The 24949-nt window shown below is 38.6% G+C and overlaps 1 protein-coding gene across 2 annotated transcripts in view; it reads right to left on the bottom strand.

The window, feature by feature from the left end:
• Positions 1-24949, bottom strand: part of LOC114655773 (peripheral-type benzodiazepine receptor-associated protein 1) — a 380104-nt gene that overhangs the window by 36090 nt on the left and 319065 nt on the right. Inside the window, exons 11-19 of one of the 2 annotated variants that reach the window (XM_051930810.1) lie at positions 23963-24085; positions 21424-21528; positions 19880-19930; positions 17323-17355; positions 12402-12603; positions 11838-12061; positions 3862-3968; positions 3254-3363; positions 793-1650 (exon numbers count right to left, since the gene is read on the bottom strand). In XM_051930810.1, coding sequence (XP_051786770.1) covers positions 793-1650; positions 3254-3363; positions 3862-3968; positions 11838-12061; positions 12402-12603; positions 17323-17355; positions 19880-19930; positions 21424-21528; positions 23963-24085 — 1813 coding nt within the window. The remainder of the gene's footprint in view (positions 1-792; positions 1651-3253; positions 3364-3861; positions 3969-11837; positions 12062-12401; positions 12604-17322; positions 17356-19879; positions 19931-21423; positions 21529-23962; positions 24086-24949) is intronic. The other variant, XM_051930809.1, reaches the window with a different exon arrangement.

The raw sequence follows: 24949 nt of genomic DNA on the forward strand, positions 1-24949 counted from the left end.
CCGTTTTGTGAGTTGGTATTAATAAACCATGTAGCACATACTGCACTCATTTACTAAAACAGTCCACTCAAAACTCTAAAGCCATTTTTAAATAACCAGGTTTTCCACTTTAACTGGGTTATTCGCCTTAATTCACTTATGCGTGTGCATGTAAACGCACTCACTGTCTTCACACAATAGCAGCAGAGCATGACAATGTTCAGATTCTCCTTACATCTCTGTATTGCAAGGGGCAAGAACAAAAGACAGCTGTCAACCATGAGACTATGATGTCATCTGTAAACACTTGAATAGAGTCTTCAGTCACACTGAAGTGTTGAGGAAGTTGCATAATATTTAAAAAAATGATAAATAATTCTGAGAATTAATAACACACCACTGTAGTAAAGAAAAAAGAACTTGTGAATGTGTTTTGTGTATGTTTCCATTGTTCTGACGCTTAAAGTAAGATAGGTAGTGCACTCTGGGTAGTAACATTAAAAGGGCTATAGTGTATAGTGGATAAAATAATCACATGAATTGCTGGAATTACCAGATGAACCCACTGGGTTGAGACAATGGCTGCTAACTCTGAACAGAACCTTACACTATGTGCATATTAACTTATTGTGACATAACCCAAGAATTTATATTCAGTCTCAGATATTATGAGTGATTCCAAGTGTAGTTAGTATCCTGCAGATGCCAAAAAATATCAGAAAAATAGGTAATGTCTTTGCAGGGCCTATCTCTACCCATTATGTCTGACTTGTCAAAAGTTACAATACTTCAAGCACACAACTCAATGTTTACCTGCCATCAAAGTTTCGAATGCAGTGCAGGCACACTTGCGTTCCCGATGATGCACTGATAGCTCCCATGGTGTCCGATTTGGCCGAGCTTCCACTTTCACTTTGTACCTCATATGTGGCCTTAGGTTGGTGAGACATAATGAATAGTTTCCTGCCTTCACTATCTCATACTCCTCCTCATTTAGGTAAACTACGTGGGCAAAATTGCTGTTGCTTGGCAGCCAAGATAAGCAGGCAGAAGTAGCTGTGACACTACCTACTTTGAGTTGTGTAGGAGCCACACACACATCGCGTCCAACCAAAACGCTACAACACAGCTGATCTGAGTTTCCTTTCTCTGAAATGCTCTGTACAGACACTCTGTAGGCTTTGAGGCTTACATCCAACTGTCCAAGAACTGCTTTGGTCTGTGAGCCAAATGGAACATTGAGTCTTAATTCTTTATCCACATATACATTGTAACTCCATATGTTACCCCAGCCTGCTGGCACCAATGGAGGCTCCCAGCTTATTATAATGCTCTTTGCAAGCTGTTTAATTAGAGTCAGTTTTCGTGGGTAAGGCACTACATCATCTCCTACTTCTTCTGCTTCCAAGTCAAACCCATTTGTCATCATGCTGTCCTCCTTCCCTGTAACAGAAGTGATTTCTTCATCGAGAAGGCACAGTTCATTTTTTTCCAAACTGTTCACACTCAGACGGAGATTCTTCTCACTGCTGCTGTGAAAGCTACTCTCCTGGTAGGAATTATGGGAAAGATCACTGACTTCTGGGGGATGAACACTCATCACGTCATCATCTGAAACCCTCTCCACAAAGTTAGATGGGACCAGCCCTCTTCTTCCATCCATCAGCTCACCTATACATGAATTATTAAAAACATGGATGCGTGATAAATAAACAAATAAGAACTCATAAATGCCCAAATGTTTCAACCATTTCCTTACCACTTTAGCACTGAGTGTAATACAGATTCACAAACTAAAAGCTGCTATAAGTTTTATTGCTTAAATTAAGTATTGCAATGCATGTATCAAATGGAAAACAAGAGATACTTGTAAACTTACTATTGAAGTAAAACTGTTGTGTGTGGCAATTTATGTTTAATTAGATTTATGTTTATGTTTAAATGCTAATTTGGTTTCATAATGTGATTGAAGAACCTGCAAAAGTATACTTCAGTATTTTTTTTTTCTGCCATCCTCATATTTTACATAATACAACTTTGTATATCGGGGACCATCCTATTTCTTTTCTGTTCTTATGGTCATGCTATATCTCCACACTTGGCAATATTTTTGACTGCTCAGGTATTTGAATGTTCTACTCCCTCCTCTTCCTTTTTCCGTTCATCCTCAATTGTTCTTAAGTGTTACTACGTTTCTTTGGTTCTTCGTGTTCTCTTATCCTTTGCTATCCCTTGTTCGGTATCTCCTAAAACAACGCTTGTATATGTATTATATACATCCCACCCTAAACACATTATCAGTTCAGTAGGTTTGGGAGTGCTACTTTCCATATTTTGCTATTCTTGACTGGAATACAGTTTTTAACAATATGATTTTGGCATCTAAGAACTCCAATGACTTATATACCAAATTAAAATTTATAAACTGCTTACATTTAACTCTTTGCAGAAGCTTTGCTATGGGCCTTTCAGATGATTCCTTGTACTCCCTTTTCTCCTTTAAGTCCCTAGGTACACATGTTCTGGGAATGTCCAAGTTTTCTGGTATAATGTCTTAAAGTGTATCTCATTTACTGATTCTTATAAAATCCCTTTCTTCCTTCAAATGTTCCCTCTCTTGGACTTCTCTGTTGTGTCTCCTTAAACCTCTTAGAATGGTAGTTAACAGATACTTCCCATCCAATCTAATGGAGCTTGAGGGGATCTGCCTGAAAGAATATGATAAACTGGATAAACCCAGGTGTGCAAAGCTTGTAGAGACTAACTTGAAGGCTTCTGCAAAATACTGAATTAATGTTCTGAATACCTATATGATCAAGAGATTGCAGTTTTTGATCTTTCATAAATTTGCAAACCCTTCTGAAGATATGTTTTCACTTTGTCATTATATGTTATTGAGTGTAGATCAATGAGGAGAACAAATGTAATTTTATCCATTTAAAATTAAATCTATAATGCAATAAAGTGTGCAGAAACTGAAGGGGTCTGAATACTTTCTGAATGCACTGTACATTGTCTCTAATAAATGCTATAATGACAACAAATGTCAGGAAGGGTACACCTCTTTTTTATCTGACCCAAACATGAAATCTAGGTCATCCATTCTTACTGTCTAGATGATTACTTACATTCAATTGTGCATGATGTGTTGATTAAAATTCAGTGTATACATTTAACATCTACAAAAACACTTTTGGCAAGCTATAGTTTGACTTTTTTAGTTTAATTAGTTATAATCACTCCTTATTTCAGCATCTCATTAGGAGTATCAGACCTTCATAGAAGCCATCTTCATCCATTTCTCCATAGACATAAATATACTCTCCAGCTGTTAGAGGAAGTTCAGCCTCAGGGTTCTTGTTTGGCCCTTTGAAAGGATTATAACTGTAAAAATAATAAAGCTCTTCATTAATCAGTGATAAAAGCCAAACTTTATGACATGCTTTAAAAATAGCCTTCTGTTACATTATTCCATGTGCTACAGATGTCAGGAAACCTGGATCTGTGTCCACCGTGAACAGGTTCAAAATGAGTATAGTGTGGAAACTATTTTAAGCAAAAGTAAACTTTATGGCTGAATGGCAGACTTATTGTACACTGCTTTTTAGGTTGTATTGTTTCTTCCACATCACTTTTTGGGATGGTGTCGTGGACATTACACACCTTGGTGCTGTTCATATTAAATTGACATAATATTCTCAAATGTAATCCATTTCACAACAACAGTTGTACTATTATATCCGATTCTGTAACAACTACCTTTTTTAAAAGTAATATATTTAAATTGTTTTTGAGAGATAAACATCCAACAAGAATTACACTGTACTCGTTACTTATAGCAAATTTAACTTGATATTACCACAGCCTAATTTCTGTTGATACCTGTATCGTGCGATGAAGACCTGGAGCTTGGCAGGAACTCTCATTTCTGGTTCTGGTACAGGAGACACGTCAAAATCCAAGTCTTCAACTTCACTTGCGGTGTCCACCTAGGAAAAATAATTATGACATTGTATCATATTCTTTATCATGCATTTAACTCTTTTTAGTGAAATTTTGATTATTCTGGTAATACAGTGGGCAGTTTTTGGCATCCACAGAAAATTTTGGTTTAATGTTTAAGAGTTGAGTATGGAGATGTAACATAAGTACAGTGATTTTGAAATAACACAGGATATTCAGTGTGAGGCAAGAGAAATACATCATTTGAAAAGTTCAACTGAAAATATTTTATTGATTATTCTATCTATACTAATAAAAGGCAAAGCCCTCACTGACTCACTCACTGACTGACTGACTCACTCATCACTTATTCTCCAACTTCCCGTGTAGGTGGAAGGCTGAAATTTGGCAGGCTCATTCCTTACAGCTTACTTACTAAAGTTAGGCAGGTTTCATTTCGAAATTCTACGCGTAATGGTCATAACTGGAACCTCTTTTTTGTCCATACACTGTAATAGAGTGCACCTCCATGGCCGTGGGAGGCGGAGTTGCGTATCGCGTCATCACGCCTCCCACGTAATCACGTGAACTGACTGTGAACGCAGTACGTACAAAACAAGGAAGAGCCCCAAAGAGCGCTGAAGAAAACATTCATTACACAATTGAGAAGGCAGCGAAACAATAAGAAGCGACCGAGTGACGCATACAAGCATATTCATAAGTGCAGCTACTGCGGAAACAAAGCACGGTGTAAACCGTAAGTTTAAATTAAGTTTATAGAAACGCTCCTGCTGCCATTTGCAATACCATATTCGCGACATACAAGTTTAATGAGAAGACACAAGGTATAAACGAGACTTTGGATCACTTTGTAACGGAGTTAAAATTGCTGTAGCGAGAAACTTTTAAGTGCCGGGTCTTAGCTAACATTAAATAAAGCCGTGGACATCGCAACATCACACAAGAGAGCGGCTCACGTGAACATATGAAGCGACTGACGCATACAGACATATTCATGAGTGCAGGTACTTCGGAAACAAAGCACCGTGTAAACCTAAAGTTTAAATTAAGTTCATAGACCTACAAAAGGTTGCCATTGATTTGAGGCAAGATTGCTTTTCTCCTGTACAACTATACGTTGCATTTTCAACAGTAAGCTTGCACGGCTTGGTCATATTACAACCGGAGTGCTGAACTGACAACGTGGTATAAAAAGAGAACTATAACAATCGTAATAAACGAACAAAAAAACAGCGGAGAACCCGTGGATTAAATAAAAAGGCTGCTTCCTTGGCGAAGCAAGGAAAAAGGAAGACCTTATATGGCGTTCGTTTATTAAACAGCGGAAAAGCTGTGTAAAGGCTGCTTCACAAAAAAACAACAGAACGCCTTATATGAGCAGGCAGTCAGCTAAAGAAGGGAATCAATAAATAACTATAATTGTAATAAACGAACAAAAAATAGCGGAGAATCCGTGGACTACATAAAGGAAATGGGTACCTGAACAGAAAAGTGAGTCTCAAATAGCTACACAATAACTATAACAATCGTAATAAACGAACAATAAAAGAATACAGAACCGCTAAGCAAGGAGAAAGGACGGCCTTATATGGCGTTCGTTTATAAAACAGCGGACAGGCTGTGTAAAGGCAGCTTCACAAAAAAACAGATCCTTAACAAATTGTTATTGGTATTTTTTCCCTCAATTTAAAAAGGTTTTCTTTTCTTCTTAATAAAAATTTAAAAGCAGTACTTTGCCGCTGCAAAGCGCAGGGATTTGGCTCTATATATATATATATATATGTAGATATGTATACAGTGATCCCTCACTATATCGCGCTTCGCCTTTCGCGGTTTCACTCTATCGCGGATTTTATATGTAAGCATATTTAAATATATATTGTGGATTTTGTGCTGGTTCGCGGATTTCTGAGGACAATGGGTCTTTTAATTTCTGGTACATGCTTCCTCAGTTGGTTTGCCCAGTTGATTTCATACAAGGGACGCTATTGGCAGATGGCGGAGAAGCTACCCAGCTTACTTTCTCTCTCTCTCTCTTGCGCTGACTTTCTCTGATCCTGACGTAGGGGGTGTGAGCAGGGGGGCTGTTCACACACCTAGATGATACGGACGCTCGTCTAAAAATGCTGAAAGATTATCTTCACGTTGCTACCTTCTGTGTGCAGCTGCTTCGTGAAGCGACATGCTGCACGGTGCTTCGCATACTTAAAAGCTCAAAGGGCACGTATTGATTTTTGACTTTGTTTTTCTCCGTCTCTCTCTCTCTCGCTCTCTCTCTCCCTGCTCCTGACGGAGGGGGTGTGAGCTGCCGCCTTCAACAGCTTTGTACCGGCGGTGCTTCGCATACTTAAAAGCCAAACAGCCCTATTGATTTGTTTGCTTTCCTCTCTGTTTCCTTTGAAGAGGAAGATATGTTTGCATTCTTTTAATTGTGAGACAGAACTGTCATCTCTGTCTTGTCATGGAGCACAGTTTAAACTTTTGAAAAAGAGACAAATGTTTGTTTGCAGTGTTTGAATAATGTTCCTGTCTCTCTACAACCTCCTGTGTTTCTGCGCAAATCTGTGACCCAAGCATGACCATATAAAAATAACCATATAAACATATGGCCCCTCCTCGAACCGCCACCTTATCGTGGTAGAGGGGTTTGCGTGTCCCAATGATCCTAGGAGCTCTGTTGTCCGGGGCTTTATGCCCCTGGTAGGGCCACCCAAGGCAAACTGGTCCTAGGTGAGGGATGAGACAAAGTGCGGTTCAACAGACCTCCTATGACAAATAAAAAATTTGGACGGCGTTTTCCCTCGCCCGGACGCGGGTCACCGGGGCCCCCCTCTGGAGCCAGGCCTGGAGGTGGGGCTCGTTGGCGAGCGCCTGGTGGCCGGGCTTGCACCCATGGGGCTCGGCCGGGCACAGCCCGAAGAGGCAACGTGGGTCCCCCTTCCCATGGGCTCACCACCTATGGGAGGGGCCAAGGAGGTCGGGTGCAGTGTGAGTTGGGTGGTGGCCGAAGGCGGGGACCTTGGCGGTCCAATCCTCGGCTACAGAAGCTGGCTCTTGGGATGTGGAATGTCACCTCTCTGAAGGGGAAGGAGCCTGAGCTTGTGCGTGAGGTTGAGAGGTTCCGGCTAGATATAGTCGGGCTCACCTCAACGCACAGCTTGGACTCTGGAACCAATCTCCTTGAAAGGGGCTGGACTCTCTACCACTCTGGAGTTGCCCCTGGTGAGAGGTGCCAAGCGGGTGTGGGTATACTTATTGCCCCTCGACTTGTAGCCTGTACATTGGGGTTTACCCCGGTAGACGAGAGGGTAGCCTCCCTCCGCCTTCGGGTGGGGGGATGGGTCCTAACTGTTGTTTGTGCGTATGCACCGAACAGCAGTTCAGAGTACCCACCCTTTTTGGAGTCCCTAGAAGGTGTGCTAGAGGGCATACCTTCTGGGGACTCCCTCGTACTGCTGGGGGACTTCAATGCTCACGTGGGCAATGACAGTGAGACCTGGAAGGGCGTGATTGGGAGGAATGGCCCCCCCGATCAGAACCCGAGTGGTGTTTTGTTATTGGACTTCTGTGCTCGTCACAGATTGTCCATAACAAACACCATGTTCAAGCATAGGGGTGTTCATATGTGCACTTGGCACCAGGACACCCTAGGCCTCAGTTCAATGATCGACTTTGTGGTCGTGTCGTCGGACTTGCGGCCACATGTCTTGGACACTCGGGTGAAGAGAGGGGCGGAGCTATCAACTGATCACCACCTGGTGGTGAGTTGGCTTCGATGGTGGGGGAGGATGCCGGTCAGGCCTGGTAGGCCCAAACGTGTTGTGAGGGTCTGCTGGGAACGTCTGGCAGAGCCCCCTGTCAGAAGTAGCTTCAACTCCCACCTCTGGCAGAACTTCGACCATGTCCCGAGGGAGGTGGGGGACATTGAGTCCGAATGGGCCATGTTCCGTGCCTCTATTGTTGAGGCGGCTGACCGGAGCTGTGGCCGTAAGGTGGTCGGTGCCTGTCGTGGCGGCAATCCCCGAACCCGTTGGTGGACACCGGCGGTGAGGGATGCCGTCAAGCTGAAGAAGGAGTCCTACCGGTCCCTTTTGTCCTGTGGAACTCTGGAGGCAGCTAATATGTACCGGCAGGCCAAGCGGAATGCAGCTTCGGTGGTTGCTGAGGCAAAAACTCGGGCATGGGAGGAGTTTGGGGAGGCCATGGAGAACGACTTTCGGACGGCTTCGAGGAGATTCTGGTCCACCGTCCGGCGTCTCAGGAGGGGGAAGCAGTGCAGTGTCAACACTGTATATGGTGGTGATGGTGCGCTGCTGACCTTAACTTGGGACATTGTGAGTCGGAGGGGGGAGCACTTCGAAGACCTCCTCAATCCCAATAACATGCCTTCCAATGAGGAAGCAGAGCCTGGGGACTCGGAGGTGGGCTTCCCCATCTCTGGGACTGAGGTCACCGAGGTGGTCAAAAAACTCCTTGGTGGCAGGGCCCCGGGGGTGGATGAGATACGCCCGGAGTTCCTCAAGGCTCTGGATGTTGTAGGGCTGTCTTGGTTGACACGTCTCTACAACATCGCATGGACATCAGGGACAGTGCCTCTGGATTGGCAGACCGGGGTGGTGGTCCCCCTCTTTAAGAAGGGGGACCGGAGGGTGTGTTCCAACTACAGAGGGATCACACTCCTCAACCTCCCTGGAAAAGTCTATTCGGGGGTTCTGGAGAGGAGGGTCCGTCAGATAGTCGAACCTTGGATTCAGGAGGAACAGTGTGGTTTTCGTCCTGGTCGCGGAACAGTGGACCAGCTCTACACCCTTAGCAGAGTCCTGGAGGGTGCATGGGAGTTCGCCCAACCAGTCTACATGTGTTTTGTGGACTTGGAAAAGGCGTTCGACCGTGTTCCTTGGGGGATCCTGTGGGGGGTGCTCCGGGAGTATGGAGTACCGGACCCCCTGATAAGGGCGGTTTGGTCCCTGTACAACCGGTGTCAGAGCTTGGTCCGCATTGCCGGCAGTAAGTCGAACCCGTTTCCAGTGAGAGTTGGACTCCGCCAGGGTTGCCCTTTGTCACCGATTCTGTTCATAACTTTTATAGACAGAATTTCTAGGCGCAGCCAGGGTGTTGAGGGGGTCCGGTTTGGTGGACTCAGGATTGGGTCACTGCTTTTTGCAGATGATGTTGTCCTGTTTGCTTCATCAGGCCGTGATCTTCAGCTCTCTCTGGATCGGTTCGCAGCTGAGTGTGAAGCGGCTGGGTTGGGAATCAGCACCTCCAAATCCGAGACCATGGTCCTCAGCCGGAGAAGGGTGGAGTGCCCTCTCAGGGTTGGGAGCGAGATCCTGCCTCAAGTGGAGGAGTTCAAGTATCTCAGGGTCTTGTTCACAAGTGAGGGAAGAATGGAGCGTGAGATCGACAGGCGGATCGGTGCGGCGTCCGCAGTGATGCGGGCTCTGCATCGGTCTGTCGTGGTGAAAAAGGAGCTGAGCCATAAGGCAAAGCTCTCAATTTACCGGTCGATCTATGTTCCTACCCTCACCTATGGTCATGAGCTATGGGTAGTGACCGAAAGAACGAGATCGCGAATACAAGCGGCTGAAATGAGTTTCCTCCGCAGGGTGTCTGGGCTCTCCCTTAAAGATAGGGTGAGAAGCTCAGTCATCCAGGAGGGGCTCAGAGTATAGCCTCTGCTCCTCCGCATCGAGAGGAGTCAGATGAGGTGGCTCGGGCATCTGATCAGGATGCCTCCTGGACGCCTCCCTGGGGAGGTGTTCCGGGCACGTCCAACCGGGAGGAGGCCCCGGGGAAGACCCAGGACACGCTGGAGGGACTATGTCTCCCGGCTGGCCTGGGAACGCCTCGGGATTCTCCCGGAAGAGCTAGAAGAAGTGGCCGGGGAGAGGGAAGTCTGGGCATCTCTGCTCAAGCTGCTGCCCCCGCGACCCGACCTCGGATAAGCGGAAGAGAATGGATGGATGGATGGACATATGGTTTCTACTTCGCGGATTTTCTTATTTCGCGGGTGGCTCTGGAACGCAACCCCCGCGATGGAGGAGGGATTACTGTATATATGTGAATGTATGTATGTATGTCTATATATATATATATATATGTAGATATGTATATATACATGTAGATATGTAAATATGTATATGTATATATATGTGTCTGTATGTGTATGTATATATATATATATATATATATATATATATATGTATGTATGTGTGTGTGTATATATATATATATATATATATATATATATATATATATATATATATATATATATATATGTATGTATGTGTATATGTATATATGTATATGTGTGTGTGTATGTATGTGTGTATATGTATGTGTATATATATGTCGACATGTGTATATGTAGATATGTATATATATGTGTTTATGTATATGTATATATATGTTTACTTAACCTCTTTAACACACTACTTCTCCGCTGCGAAGCGCAGGTATTTTGCTAGTGATACATAAACTGCAAACTGTGCAAAAAAAACAATATGCCTTAACTAAAGACTTGAGTAGTGGCAGAGGTTGCTTTAGTGGCATATCTTCTTACCCTGAACAAGTCCAAGGCAGCCACTGGTGTTAAAAGGGTGAATTTATTATGTATAGTAAAACACATAAAACAATAAATAATTCAAAAAGTGTGCATTGAAAGATATTATCTGTTTCTTCAATGTTGTATTCCTTCAGAGTGTCGTGGAGCTAACATTATGAATGTCCTCCAGATCTAATATGAGATGTCTTACGTGTTATATAGCACTTATGCTCAACTGTGAAGTTTGTGCAGTGATGAGACATTCTTTATGAATATCGTCCAGCCTATATACATTTGGTGACTGTTAGTTTAATTCAGTTATTATGTTAGGTGAACTAGCTTTGCTAAATTGGCCATAGCGTGCATCTCTTCATCCTGCAATAGGCTGACGCCCTATCCAAGGGTTGTTCGTATCTTGCACCCAATAGTTGCTGGGACAGAATCTAGACTCCCTCGGGCCCTGCTCTGCAATATGCAGATCTGGAAAAGGAAGGATGGATGGTTGGACGAGCTGGGCGCATAATGAATAACAATCAATTAATGTGTATTTTCATATTAGGATTTCAGAGCCTTTTCTTAATGCTTGAAATGAATAATATGTACAATAACGACATGACATTCATTTCGATCTAATGTAGATTAACAATTGTAATTGTTTTATTACGTTTACATGAGGATGTACTTTCCCAAGTGTTTAGTCCCTTTAAATCAAGAGGAATGTTTAGCGGTATGTCATTAATTAGGAGAGCGCAAGACATTAATTGTCAGCACATGGCCGTTAAACAATCAGACAGTCAGCTGAACAAACTGAGGAGAATCACAAAGTCAAAACAAGACTAACTGCAGATTAATTAAACCTTGGACCAATCTTGTTCTGCTGTTCACTGAGACAGCACTTAGACCTGAGGATCATCTCCTTATAATGCCGTACTACATAGTTTGGTCTTGATCTGCTGCTAGTATGGTACTATCTTAGGCACAATTCAACTGACCTAATGAGTCCATTCGCATGTATATACCTCCATAGTGGGTTGTGGTACTACAAGTGGGACCTGCTACAACCCCGTATTACTATACACATAACGTATCTCCATAAATTGAAGTAAAAATATAAAATGTATACATACACTTTCAGTGTTTTGACAACATAAAATCTAAGAAAAAAAAAAAAAGAAAAACCTTCCAGAGAAATTTATGGTTTTGCCTTACCACCAGTTTTATTTTTTGCAACTTTTCAGGACTGGTTTCAATGGACTACTCTTGAGAACAGTGTCCAACACAAATAAATAAATAAACAAGCACTACAAAGGTCAATAAAAGCCCTTTAACATTAAGATCTCTTTCTTACCTCGGATGTTGTGCATGACTTTGGCGTGCTCTGAGGGATGAACTCAGAATCTGGAGTAACATGCTTTGATTCTGATTGAGGTCTGCTAGGTGTGGGATCCTGCTCCGATTTTACACTGATTCCAGGAGATTCTTTGTGCTGAATGCATAGCTCTTCTGAAATTGTGTTAATGTCTTTTTTTATATCCATTGTCAGTGAAGCAGAGCCAGAATTTGTTTCCATATCTAGAAACGATTGAAAATGTTAAAATCAGAACTCAATGGTTGACACAAGTATGTTCAAAATACATGATGTCTCTGTTTTTACACAACAGTGACTTCTTTGTGTTTATATAAGGAAAGTGCCTTGACCGAGTACACACTATTTGTCTGTTTGTTTATGTGTGAGGGGAAGTCAGCATGGATTGCACTGTTTACCTAATAAACTATATTTTTATTTATTCTACGAATTTGAAAAAACAAAGAACTTAAAATTGACAGAAGCTCAGATTCTTACTGTAGCTGATATACAAAATCTAAGTTAAACAAGTACTTGTCTTAAGAATTCAGAAGCCTTTGAGATTACTTTTCTCATCTGGAAGATCCACTCCATTGCAAAGAGTCATCTTAGAGTGGAAGGTTAACTCAGTTGAGGCTGTTGTTTCAGGATTAGCTGTCAAGACGTCAATCTTCCCAGTTTGTAGCCGGAATCTCTCCAACTCGTGGGAAAGAAGCCCAAACTGCTCACTTTGACTGCGACACTTTTCCTCCAGTTCCCGCACCTTTGCCTGGTAAGAACAAGAAACTATCACCACTCATGTAACAATGGTTCTGGTCCTGAAACAAGCTATACAAATTTGCTATTAAAGATATTTTGAATTGAGCTCAAACAGTGGTATGCTAAATTATACACTTTATTTTGGCCTTTATTTAGTTAAACAAGGAAATTATCCAGTATTGCGGGCAGCAGCAACTGTGACCTTGTTAACAAAGACTACTGATATTATTTTATGCTGTAAACAGAGATATGAATACAAAATTCATACTCCTAGCAGGAACTTCAATGACGTTTTGTATTAAGACAAGAGCAAAATCTGTAGTTTTCACAGTGTGCGCTGGTGGTGCATGTTTTAAATATTTCATGGAAGTGGGTGCATTTGGGAAATATCCTAAACATCCCAATACTGTCATCAAAAACATGGTTTTTAAAAATCAAAATCAAAACACAATGTATCATTAATTTAAAAAAAACAGTTACATACGAAATAAGTGATTAAATATTGCTCTTAATATGACCATGATCAATACATTTAATCTGTTTAATATGATGCCATATTTGGTAGTAATAATAACAAAATTTTAGATCTTTATGTTTATTTATTTTTTTTTGCAAGTTTAAAAATTAAAATAGTTAACATGACAATCTTTATTCCTGATTAATGAGTATTTACCAAGATGGTCGGTCCTGTAGGCTATATATGGGACTACCATGAGTCAGCAATGATGAGGCTATAGAGTTTACTTGGGCTTGTCCAAAACAAACCTCATCAGACAAAAACACACTGAATACTGAATAAGCACTATAATCGAGCATGTCTAAGGTCTTTATATCTGTCACAAATGGTAAGTCGAACATTAAATATAAGATCTGCCAACAGAGTAGGTGAGTTTTGACTTAACGTATAAGATTTAGATTTTTAAATCCAAACTTACTTTTTTCCCCCAAACACTTAATATATTACTTTACCCTGGAAACTTGTGTTACTACATGAAACTATATTTGGGAATAAAAAAAGAACTGTAGCCAGTTGAGCACTGGGAATAAAGTGATACAAACGCCTTAGAAAATGCACTTAAAATATTGTACAGTATACCAAAATTATTCATTAAGAAAAAGATAACAAACATTGCTTTTTAAAGGTGTATTAAATTTAGGTAACCTCAGTTATTTTCCTTTAAAAAATGTGTTACTAATTAAAATAAAAGAGAAGCACTGCAAACAGTGAACAGAATGAAACATCGGAAGCTGCACGCCAGTCAAACTATGTAACATTAATTATAATGCATGTTGAAGGATTTCCATTGTGCAGAAATAACTTTTATTATCTTTTTAGTTTTCTTGTAATCTTATGTATCATTAAATACACTCTGAACATTTTAGAAACAATTCCAGCATATCATGCATTATAATATTGAAAGTAACAAACTGTTAAACAGATGGGAGTTATCTGCTAGAGACTTCATAAGAAACCTGTCATATTTGATTTAGATAGTAGAGAAACAAAAAATATCCAGAGTTCTCATTACTTAATGAAAGTAGCAAATAAAAGGCACTTTTCAATGAGGGAACAGCTGGAACTGGACTAAGCTGGGTCACATTTCTTAGCTTTCTCCTACTCTACTCATGAATCCTGTGCAGGTCTGGTAACAGTTCAACAAGGCCATGATGGTATGGCAGTTGCTGACTGATTCTATGCTGTCATTCAAATCAAAGGCATGTACCCCAACCCTTATTGTGCTGTTTGTCATATTTAAATGCTTGCTTTAATTCTTTAAATGTGTTTGTACTATACTCACTTTCTGCAAAATGCAATAAGAAGCAAACTGAACAGCAGACAAACTACAAGCTTTGGTTACAGCATGACTTAGAAGTTTTAAATCATATTGAAACACTGTGAATATTCCAATCAAAGTTCAAAGAATGATGCCTTTAGAGAATATGCTTGTAATGGAAAAACCCCTGCAATGGACTATCAGCCTCCTTCTGATTCCTGGTGGTTCCTAATGCTAGTGGAAAAACAGCCTGTTCTGCAATTGAATGGGTTAATTTAATAGAAAATACATTTGTAACTTGTAATAAACATACTACGGATAGTAAAATGACTTTACATTAATGTTTACTCTCTACAACAAATAAAAATCAACAAAGCATTTCTGGGCTCTTTTTTGAATGGTTAAAAAATCAGTCTCATAAATGAACTAGGGCTCATCTTAAAGATGTGAAATTCCTGTGGAAACTGTGAATATAATGCAAAAACACTTGTGTAATCAAAGTACTGGATTGACTGCACACTTCCTTGAAAAAAGTCCTTCTTGAAATAATTCAGAATATCTATAACAGGAACTACTGCTACATCTACAGGGGCTAAGGGTAGGGTAAGAAGTGGTGTTCATTTCTGGTACCTGCATGCAGTCCAGTGTAGTCTGTTAGCAGCAAGAATAAAGCAAAAAAGTGGTAAAATAAAAACAGGCATGCAGATAATCCAAAGCAGAAAAGGTTAATGGATTAGAAATAAGAACAGTGGAGATAAATATTTTCATAGCTTTAAAGGTCATGTTGCATCACAGAAATGCTCTTTTTCCTTTAACATAAAAAAGTAAACTACAAAGAAATGTATATAAAACTGTACGTAAACAGAAGCTCATATATAATAAAATGTTGACCGAAAATTCTGTAGGCCATGTAGTATATGTTCTATGTATAGTTTATGTGCTCGGTTTAGACATACTGCTCTGTAAGTATGTTCACTAAGTAATTTATAAATATGAAAAAACTTACAGATTACTTTTACATTCAATCAATAATGTGTACATTCATGCTGTAGTAAAATACATTTTCTCACTTCCCTACAATGTGCAGTATATTTACTATTTGACTAATAATCATAAAAAAAAAAAATGTCACCATCAAAAGTTACATTTACTTATAATTGCTGAAGTAAACATTTTTTTTTTGAGATGAATTATTACATTTACGGGCGGCACGGTGGCACAGTGGGTAGCGCTGCTGCCTCGCAGTTGGGTGATCTGGGGACCTGGGTTCACTTCCCGGGTCCTCCCTGCGTGGAGTTTGCATGTTCTCTCCGTGTCTGCATGGGTTTCCTCCGGGCGCTCTGGTTTCCTCCCACAGTCCAAAGACATGCAGGTTAGGTGGATTGGCGATTCTAAATTGGCCCTAGTGTGTGCTTGGTGTGTGGGTGTGTTTGTGTGTGTCCTGCGGTGGGTTGGCACCCTGCCCAGGATTGGTTCCTGCCTTGTGCCCTGTGTTGGCTGGGATTGGCTCCAGCAGACCCCCGTGACCCTGTGTTCGGATTCAGCGGGTTGGAAAATGGATGGATGGATTATTACATTTACACTAAAATATTTAATGTATATGTACTGTTTATATGGAGTTTATACATGCTATACTATAATCAGATACTTGAAGGACAGTATTTGCTTAATTCTGTATTTGTATTTAATTTATATCATGAATACATTTATGTTTCTGCTCTACCTGAATATAATGTTTACTGTTTGGAAATTTATTTAAAAAGTGGTTAGAAACTTGAAGAATTAATATACCTTTTATAAATATACAGTAGATTACTTTTAATAATCACAGGTATTTGTAAGTATACTGAAAATGGAAATGGAGACAAATACATACATAATAGCTGTACCGAAAATAAGTAATCTATGTTTCATGGAAATCAGCATGCAGAATAGAAGGCCCATATAAGACAAGATTCTAAAACCAGACCAAAAGAATAACTGTACTAAACATCGCAACAACTACTAAGTTATTTAATACTGGTTAATTTCCCCATAGTTGGTTACACATGGGTCATTTTATGGAGTCATACAGGTGCAAAATGAAGTACCGTGGCACTTCCAACTAAGTACTGTGCACATACTCTTCAATGGTGTCAATTGTCTATAGAGGATGTCGAGCAGGCTGCAGTTTGCAACCATGAATGCTGCACATGTCACAAAGGCATTCCCAACAGATGGCATCTATTTGTGGTAATGCGTTGTCCTATTGGAAACATACCAGGTAAGCCTACCATAAAAGGTTATATGAAGGATTACAAGATCTCCAATTATAATCTAATTAGTAAGAGAGATGACCAGCTATCATGATCTATGGCGTCCCAGATCATGACACGAATTTATCCGTTTGTGTTTTCATTTGAAAATACTGGCTAGATTTTACTTTTGACTGTGTCCCCTCTATTGTGCTAATATTAGTGCTTATCGTTAACAATTGAGAAGCAAGACTCATTTAGAAAGATAATCCAATAATAGTCTACTGTAATCCAGACTGCTCACATTTGACACAAGTTCAGAAGCAGTTGGTAGATCATTAGGAGTCAATGGAAGATGTTGTTATGAAACACCTGAACTTGAATCTGTTGTTGATCCTTGGCCTGAAGTAATATCAGCAATCCATTGATGGCACCATGTCTCTACAGATGGTGGAAAGTAAGGCATTGGGCACTCTTCCAGGAAGAGTGAAGGCTAGTATGCCTGCAAAGGGGGGCACCAACTCCACATTAATACCCATGGTTTTGGAATGGTATGTCCAACAACCTCATATTTTGACAATATAGTGGATCTTTTGTCACAATGTATAAAAGTAATCTGTAAGGAAATACAGACAAATAAAGAAAAAAGAAAAAGAGCATTTCAGATGCAAAACCTTTGTAAAATGTTATGAAGTTCAAACAAAACAAAAGTCTGTATACCATTTCCCTCTGCAACACTAGCTGGATCAAGTCCTACAATAAAATACATTTTATTGCATTAACTAAACTGTAAACAGAACATTGAACAAAAATTAGTAAATGCTCACTGTTGAAATCAGCAACAGTCAGGTCACTTATTAATTAAATAATGATGACAAAGAATACATTAAACAAAAGAAACAGAACAACAACATACTTTATGGAGTCAATGCATAAAGTAATGAAAGGAAATACCTTGCTCCCCTAAGGGATTTGGGTAAACAACATACAGCAGGCCCTGTTACTCATGAAGGTTATCATGCCCACCTGTAGGTTGCTTGCATTTTTAATGGAGAATAACAGGCTTATCATAAATAATACATTTAAACACTTGCAGCAATATATTAAAAGTTGAAGCAATGGGCTGCCAACTTGCCAAGATAGGATTTACACTTTAACGTCGCCAAAGTGTGCGGCATTTTGCCTGTATCAGGAAGACAATTGACAGCTGTGTTCCAGAATATTAATTTACATATAAACCATAAAAATGGTTTTAATGTAGCTTTCAATTACTGTAGCTATGTATTGTGGCTTTCAAGAACAGGTTCACAAAGAGGCATCCACAACCTTTTTTATATAGTATATATAATAAGTCCAGAAGCAGCAAATAAAATGAAATAACTATAACCATTTTCAAAATGAAAGCTAAAAAGGTATTATTTTCACAAACTGATTATGGTACTTTGGTGTACAATTCAAGGTTTGTAGCTGGCTACATTAACAAGATATGTACTTAAAGTTACCTTCTGGTTTAAAGCACCTCATTGAACTTGAAGCAGGAAAGAGAGGTCAAAGGGTCCATAAATTATATTGTTCCTTGTGATGTGTGTCACCATAAATATATGATATATTCAGTGAAGGTTAGCCTTCAAGACACTGTTTGTTGTGTGTGTTTCTCTAACTGCTCAAGAAGAAAATAAATTTCAGAGTTTGTAATAAATTTCTTATAGTGAGTTGTTTATAACAGTGGTGGTAAGGAGCTACTGGGGCAAAGATTTTGTCGTCCCATGCCAGGCTGCTCAGTGCCACATGGCTGCTATGGCTATGATAGGCTCTGAGACAATAGTTCATTATAAATATGGGCTCAGAGATGAATTAACATCCTAATTGCTTGTCTGCAATATGTAAATGTAATTATTGTTTATTGAAGCTCTATTGTTATTAAATTACATTAAAATATTTGTTTTGAATCAAATCAGAAATACTATTTAGATAAATACAAATAGTGCAATCAAAGTCACCAGTAACGAATTCTATGATACTATTTAAGAGACTTTCATTAAACAATACACAATGAAATAAATTATCCTAAACAGCACTTCAGAGTTCTTATTACTTCAGACTGAAGTAGACCCTTGTGTAAAGTTCATCAAACGCTTGAAACCTTGACATTTTATTAATTTCCTTAAAAACAGGGGTAATTACCATAATTTTATAACCAATGGGGCTTGCAGGGCTTAATGAATTGCCACTTTCTGAAAGTGACTGATTTTGGAAGACTAAAATGAGATAAATCAGCTCTGTTACCTTAACAACTAACAAAACAATAACAATAGGTATCGGAAACAAATTTCTGGGTCTTGTAGTTGAAACTGAAACCTAGATAACTGAATCTGAATGAGGTATTGGGAGAACTTATCTATTACATATATCAGTAGTGCAAGAATTTAAGTAGCTGGGTTTGATCATCCAAGAAAACAATGTCGCCTCTACAACCGAAGTGCATAGTAAAATTGGCCAAGCAACAGCTTAATTCGCTTCCTTAAAGTGGTGCCTATGGAAAATGACAAACATCTCTATCAAGACCAAAATCTGCCTTTACTGGCCATTGATCCTGGCGATCCTTCTATATGGTTCTATATTGATTTGAAACATGGACTATGCTCAAGTCTGAGCAGAATGAACTTGAGGTCTTCCAAATATTTAGATACCGGGCATCACTCTTTGAGATCAACTTTGAAACAAGATTATAATGAAGAGGTGCGATAGTCAACTGACGGTAGACTTGGAGACCCAACATAGGTGACTACGTTGGTCTGGACACATCTTCCGAACAGACCAGAACCCGGTCCATACAAATTGTTTTACCGAAAAAAACACAGAATTGGAAGGTGTAAAGAGCGTCATTTAAAAAAAGCCTTGGAAAAAACAAATCCAGGAGGATTTGAACAACCATTGATTAAGCCTCCAGGATGCCAAAGCCACTATCATCATTAGTGAAATTCGAATCCTTGCAGCACCCACAGCAGTGCATGGTCTATGCAGGAAACACTGCTCAGTCACCAGCTAAGGAAAAAAAAAAAAGACGATGACATATCTCTGTGAAGTGCTTGGAGTGAATGGCCTTTTCTCATTTCAAACTTACAATGTTGTTGTGTTCTAATAGAGAAACAGAAAGAACACGATACTTTCACAGCAACAAAAATGTGACATTATTACGTGTCAGTACGCAAAGACATGTTTGATTGTGACTTCCACTTTAGTGATCTGTGGTTAAAGGACTAAAAAGCACACTCACCTTGAGTAACTGCACAACACCCTCATGTTCTTTCTTAGCCTCTGCCTGGGCCTTGAGACAAAAAACAGAGGAGACATCCTAAAAATAATCTGACATACACTAGTATTCAGAGGCAGCAGGATCAATATTTTTGAGAACAGTGGGGCATGACATTGATAACTCAAGATTACTTTTTAGGCCCAGTTTACAGTGAGACATAGTATCAATGAGTTATGAGTACAAGATTGGCAATGCACAGTGTGCTTACTCTCTAACCTCAGCTCAGTGGACTGATCAGATATTTAGAATGAACAATCATCCATGCCACTCCTACAATGATCAGTCCTGTGAAACAAACAATGACAATTTCCAGAAGGAAGTTAAAGATTCAAAACAGAAACACAGGACATGACAGCTGTGACCACATTTGAGGATAAGATCCTCACGAGGAGTGATTATGAAGATGTCACAGTTTAAAGTGAGTACTCTTTTACACTGTATACAATTACATATTTAGGTCAGAAGGCCATTTCAATTAATTTGTATTTCTTTATGATAGTCAATAATTATTTGTTATTGATCAAATATATTGCATGTAACACTGGACAAAAACCAACAGATCTCAAACGATACTTACATGCCAAAAATGATATATTGACTTTTATTGTATAGATACATGCTCCCCAAATCTGGGTCGGGGCTTATCAGGTTTATTCTAAACTCTGTACAACTCAAAAATAAAAACTCATTAATCTAAATGAATTTTAGTAATATGAAAGATTATATGAAAAACTTTAAGAAAATAATGTGACATGAAAAAATAACTGACAGAAGAGTCCGACACTGTCATTATACTTTGTGTAATTTTCATTAAATTAAGCTTTTGGAATTTACACATTTATGACAGAATGTGATATCAAAAGTATGGTACATGTAAAGACATAATTAGTTTGTCTTATAAACTACAGGTAAATGTGCTCCAGTGTGGTCATATGTGTAATACGTACTCATAGTTCATGCTATTGTCATTGTATACACTTCAGGAACTGCCACATATCTGGCAATTATCATTCTTTGAAACGTTTTACAAAAAAGATCTATAAAAACAATAAACTCACAACTCATCTCACACCAGTGCTGAAAACCGCACTGACACCCAGTTAACTGGTGAGCTACTGACTCCCTTTTCACTTGTATCCCATTGCTTATTACTTGTTAATTACCAAAGGAGTGATAAAAAATGTAAACATTGTTAATAAACAAGGAACAATAAAATGAAGAAAAAAGTATGGAAGTGAATAGATTATTTTACAGTAAAGGCCAAGGTAGCAATACATGTCCTTCACAATCTCAAAGAGATGTAACAGACTAACTCTTCATCATTTCTGAGACTTACAGACAGAGCTTTTGTGTGAACTTTCAGACTACATAAGAATTGAATTTATTTAACAACAATGAATAATGTTTAACTAAAACTCCATAGCCACTGTTTCCCTCCATGAGCTAGACTGAGCACTGCTGTCTACTAATAACCAAATGAACCCCAAATCAGCATTCAGCCTTACCTTTTGTAACCGTTTGACCTCATCCTGTTTGAGTTTAAGGATTGACAATGCCTCTTCATGCTCGGCCTCAAGCTGCTGACGTCTCTCAGCTACCTCTCGCATATGCTACAAGAATCCACCATGAAAGAACAGACCACATATGTAAATCACAAGGCTGTAAATCTATTTTGTTACATTTTAGCCTTCAGCTACAATGGTGTGGAATTTTGAGTTATCTTGTTTAAAAAAATGTAACATTTTTAGGATATGGAAAATGGAGGAATAGACAAATGTAATGTTTTATTTTCTTCTACACACCACTTACTGTAAGTGAATGGAGCATGACAGAAGCAAATTTAAATATATTCATAACCTTATGCCTATTAGATGACTAAACACCAACTGTAAATTGTTAAAAGACATACAGTAAAAGTTATAGATTTGCTGTGCATATGTTGTGGTCACAGCAATGCTGTTGTTCCATTTAGGAAGCCAGCACAGGAATAGAGGAAATGAGAACCCACTGCATTTTAATAGGAGGATATTCTGGTTTTCTGTCTGTGTCTCAGTTCTTAAATGTAAAATTGTTTGTTTGCAAATTGAACACATTACCTACATTGGCACTGGTAAAAGTTAGAAGATTGGAAACAAATGTTCACAATAAGAGATATAAGCTAACGTATGTTGTTTCAAGAGATGCCAAAATACCAAAAAACACCACTTTAATGTTGCTCAGAGATCTAATAAGCAGACAGGAATGCCTGGATTGGCAGTGGCTATCAGAGTTATTCATCCCTGCTCATATAAGGTTTTTTATCTTTATATTTTTTATCTTTACAATAATTTTCAAATAATTACTGCTTAAGTAAATATAGTACACTAAGCAGTACAAATACTCATCAGCAAATATATTACAAAAAGCTGACATGGGAAGAACCTGCAAATTCCATGCAGGGGGTTACCTGGGACATGAAACCCAGTCTCCTTGTTATGAGGCAACAGCACTACCATTGTATCACTCATTGGACATACAATATACTGTATGTGTTAGGTCTGATGGTTTTCTTAATGCTTTACATACAGGATTACGTTTAAACGTTAAACCCCTGCAGAATCTGACTATATTTTGAATTGATTTTTTATGAGAATTTTTTTGTTCTTGCTCTTCCAATCTAGTATGGATTCATTTCATCCATCCATCCATTTTCCAACCCGCTGAATCCAAACAGAGGGTCACGGGGGTCTGCTGGAGCCAATCCCAGCCAACACAGGGCACAAGGCAGGAACCAATCCCGGGCAGGATGCCAACCCACCGCAGTGGATTCATTTCTTTAAACCTAAAAAAAAAAATACCTTAAATATACCCCTTTAGATGGTCTGTTTCAGATTTTCCAAATATGAATATAAAAGTGTAGCTGTTTAGTAGGATACACGGGTGCCATATCTCATTTGCACAATTTGCTACAGAAAATGATTTAAACGACAAAAGCCAAGAGGCAGATGAACTCAAAAAAAATTGCAAGTAGCTCTGAACTGACAGGAAGGCAAACTAGGTTATTATTACTGGTACATTAATTTTAAGTAATCAGTGCATTTTCATATGATATAGCGTTGTATGTATTTGTCTCTTTAACTTGCATTTGCAAAAAAATCATTTCATGATAGCAATGATTTACATTTCATGGCCAGCATAATTTGTGGAAAAGACCCTTTGGTAAATAACATCAATAGCTAATGTCTTTTTACCAATCAAGTTGTTGAAACAAAAAAAGCAAAAAAATCTTTGCTAAAATGTATCAAAAAGAAGAGACCAGAAATTTTCTAGTGTCTTCAAGATAAGCAGATGTGAATTTTAAAATGATTTTGTAGTTTAAATGTTTTAATTTTTGAATACAATAGATTTATTTTTTTAATAGGAGACTATAGGATACTCTCAGCAATTTAACAGATTTACTACAAACTGAGAGAATTAGGTAGGTTATTTTCAGTCGTGATTTAAAATGTTTAAGTTCATCACATGAAGGCATTGTTGGTGTAGATATCTTTATTTTTTAAATTATTTTGCATATTGTTTTGTTATTTACTGTATTATTCATAAATAGAAGTTAAGAAAACTGCTATTATTTTTCATATATGATTTACATTATTTGATGATTTATTTATCAGTCCTAGGATGCATGTATAAATAATTTAAATCCATCACTTTTCATCAAGATTTGAATGGATTTGAAGTATAAGATTTTTTTAATTAAAAATCTCATTTTGGATTTTAGACCCTATGAAGAAGGTTCATAAGATGAATGTTTTTGCATTCACCGTAGTTATGATTTAAATATGAAAAATTTCATAAAAAGGTAACACAAATATATATGTATTGTCTTTCTAAACGTACTTGTAGTAAATATCTAAAATACGTGAGCTTGAAACTAATTTTAAGATTTCACTACCAAGTAGCCATACATTGTATATACCAATTATGAGCATTATAGTCTTAAGAATGAAAAGTCTATCAGGATTGTATAAAGCATTTTGTATGGTCAGCTGACTGTAAGAAACTAACCCGTAGGACCTGGTCTAGGTTCTCCAGTTTGGCTTGGAGTCTCTGGTTTTCCTCTAGAGCTGAATTACGCTGGGCAGTTACTTCAGAGAGGTGATCTCTCAGCTCATTGTTCTCCAACTGGATCTAGTTAAAGAAAAAACGAAAGATGACTTTCTTCATCTTACCTCACACATTTGTTGAAAAACAGTTTTTTGTTACTTTGTCAAACTTTATCTATTCATCTACTCAAACTGGTAAGAGACATGGGGACCCCAGCTGCAGTGGGACCTAGGTGGACCTCAGTTCATTGTAGGGCACACAAAATTGCAGACACTCACTAACACCAGGCCAAGTTATAGAGTTTCCACAGAAGCTAATAACATTTTTGGACTGTGGGATCAGAGCTCAATTAACATATACAGTACCTACTGTTTATCCAGTTCATTTCTGAGAAATCTCACACATTCAAAAAGAAGCAGCATTTTCTGGTAATAAATGATCAATTCCACATATTTAACCAGGACATAACAAAACAAACAAAAGGGTAATAATAAAATTACTAATAAAGCACAACATGCAAACACATACCTTATTATACATATGGTAGGATGACTGTATTTGTTATTGAAATTAAAAGTTACAGATTATGCTTTGTATTTTTTTAGATAGATAGATAGATAGATAGATAGATAGATAGATAGATAGATAGATAGATAGATAGATAGATAGATAGATACTTAACATAAAACTTAACATTAATCATCTTTTATTCACTAAGTTAAACAAAAATATAAGTAAATGGCCGTATGTATTATACTAGCCTTTTTACTTCTTGATTACTGGATTCATCTGAATTTGCAATCTTCATAGACACATTTGCTCAGTATTTATCTCCATAGTTGATAGAACCACCTGTTATGTACTGCATTTGGCTTATGTTTTAATTAGTTGTACTTTAATGGTGTAAACTTTTGCAAACAAAAAATAATTATGTTTTTCATTTTTATT

Source organism: Erpetoichthys calabaricus, chromosome 8 (assembly GCF_900747795.2).
Source record: "Erpetoichthys calabaricus chromosome 8, fErpCal1.3, whole genome shotgun sequence".
Classification (NCBI taxonomy): domain Eukaryota; kingdom Metazoa; phylum Chordata; class Cladistia; order Polypteriformes; family Polypteridae; genus Erpetoichthys; species Erpetoichthys calabaricus.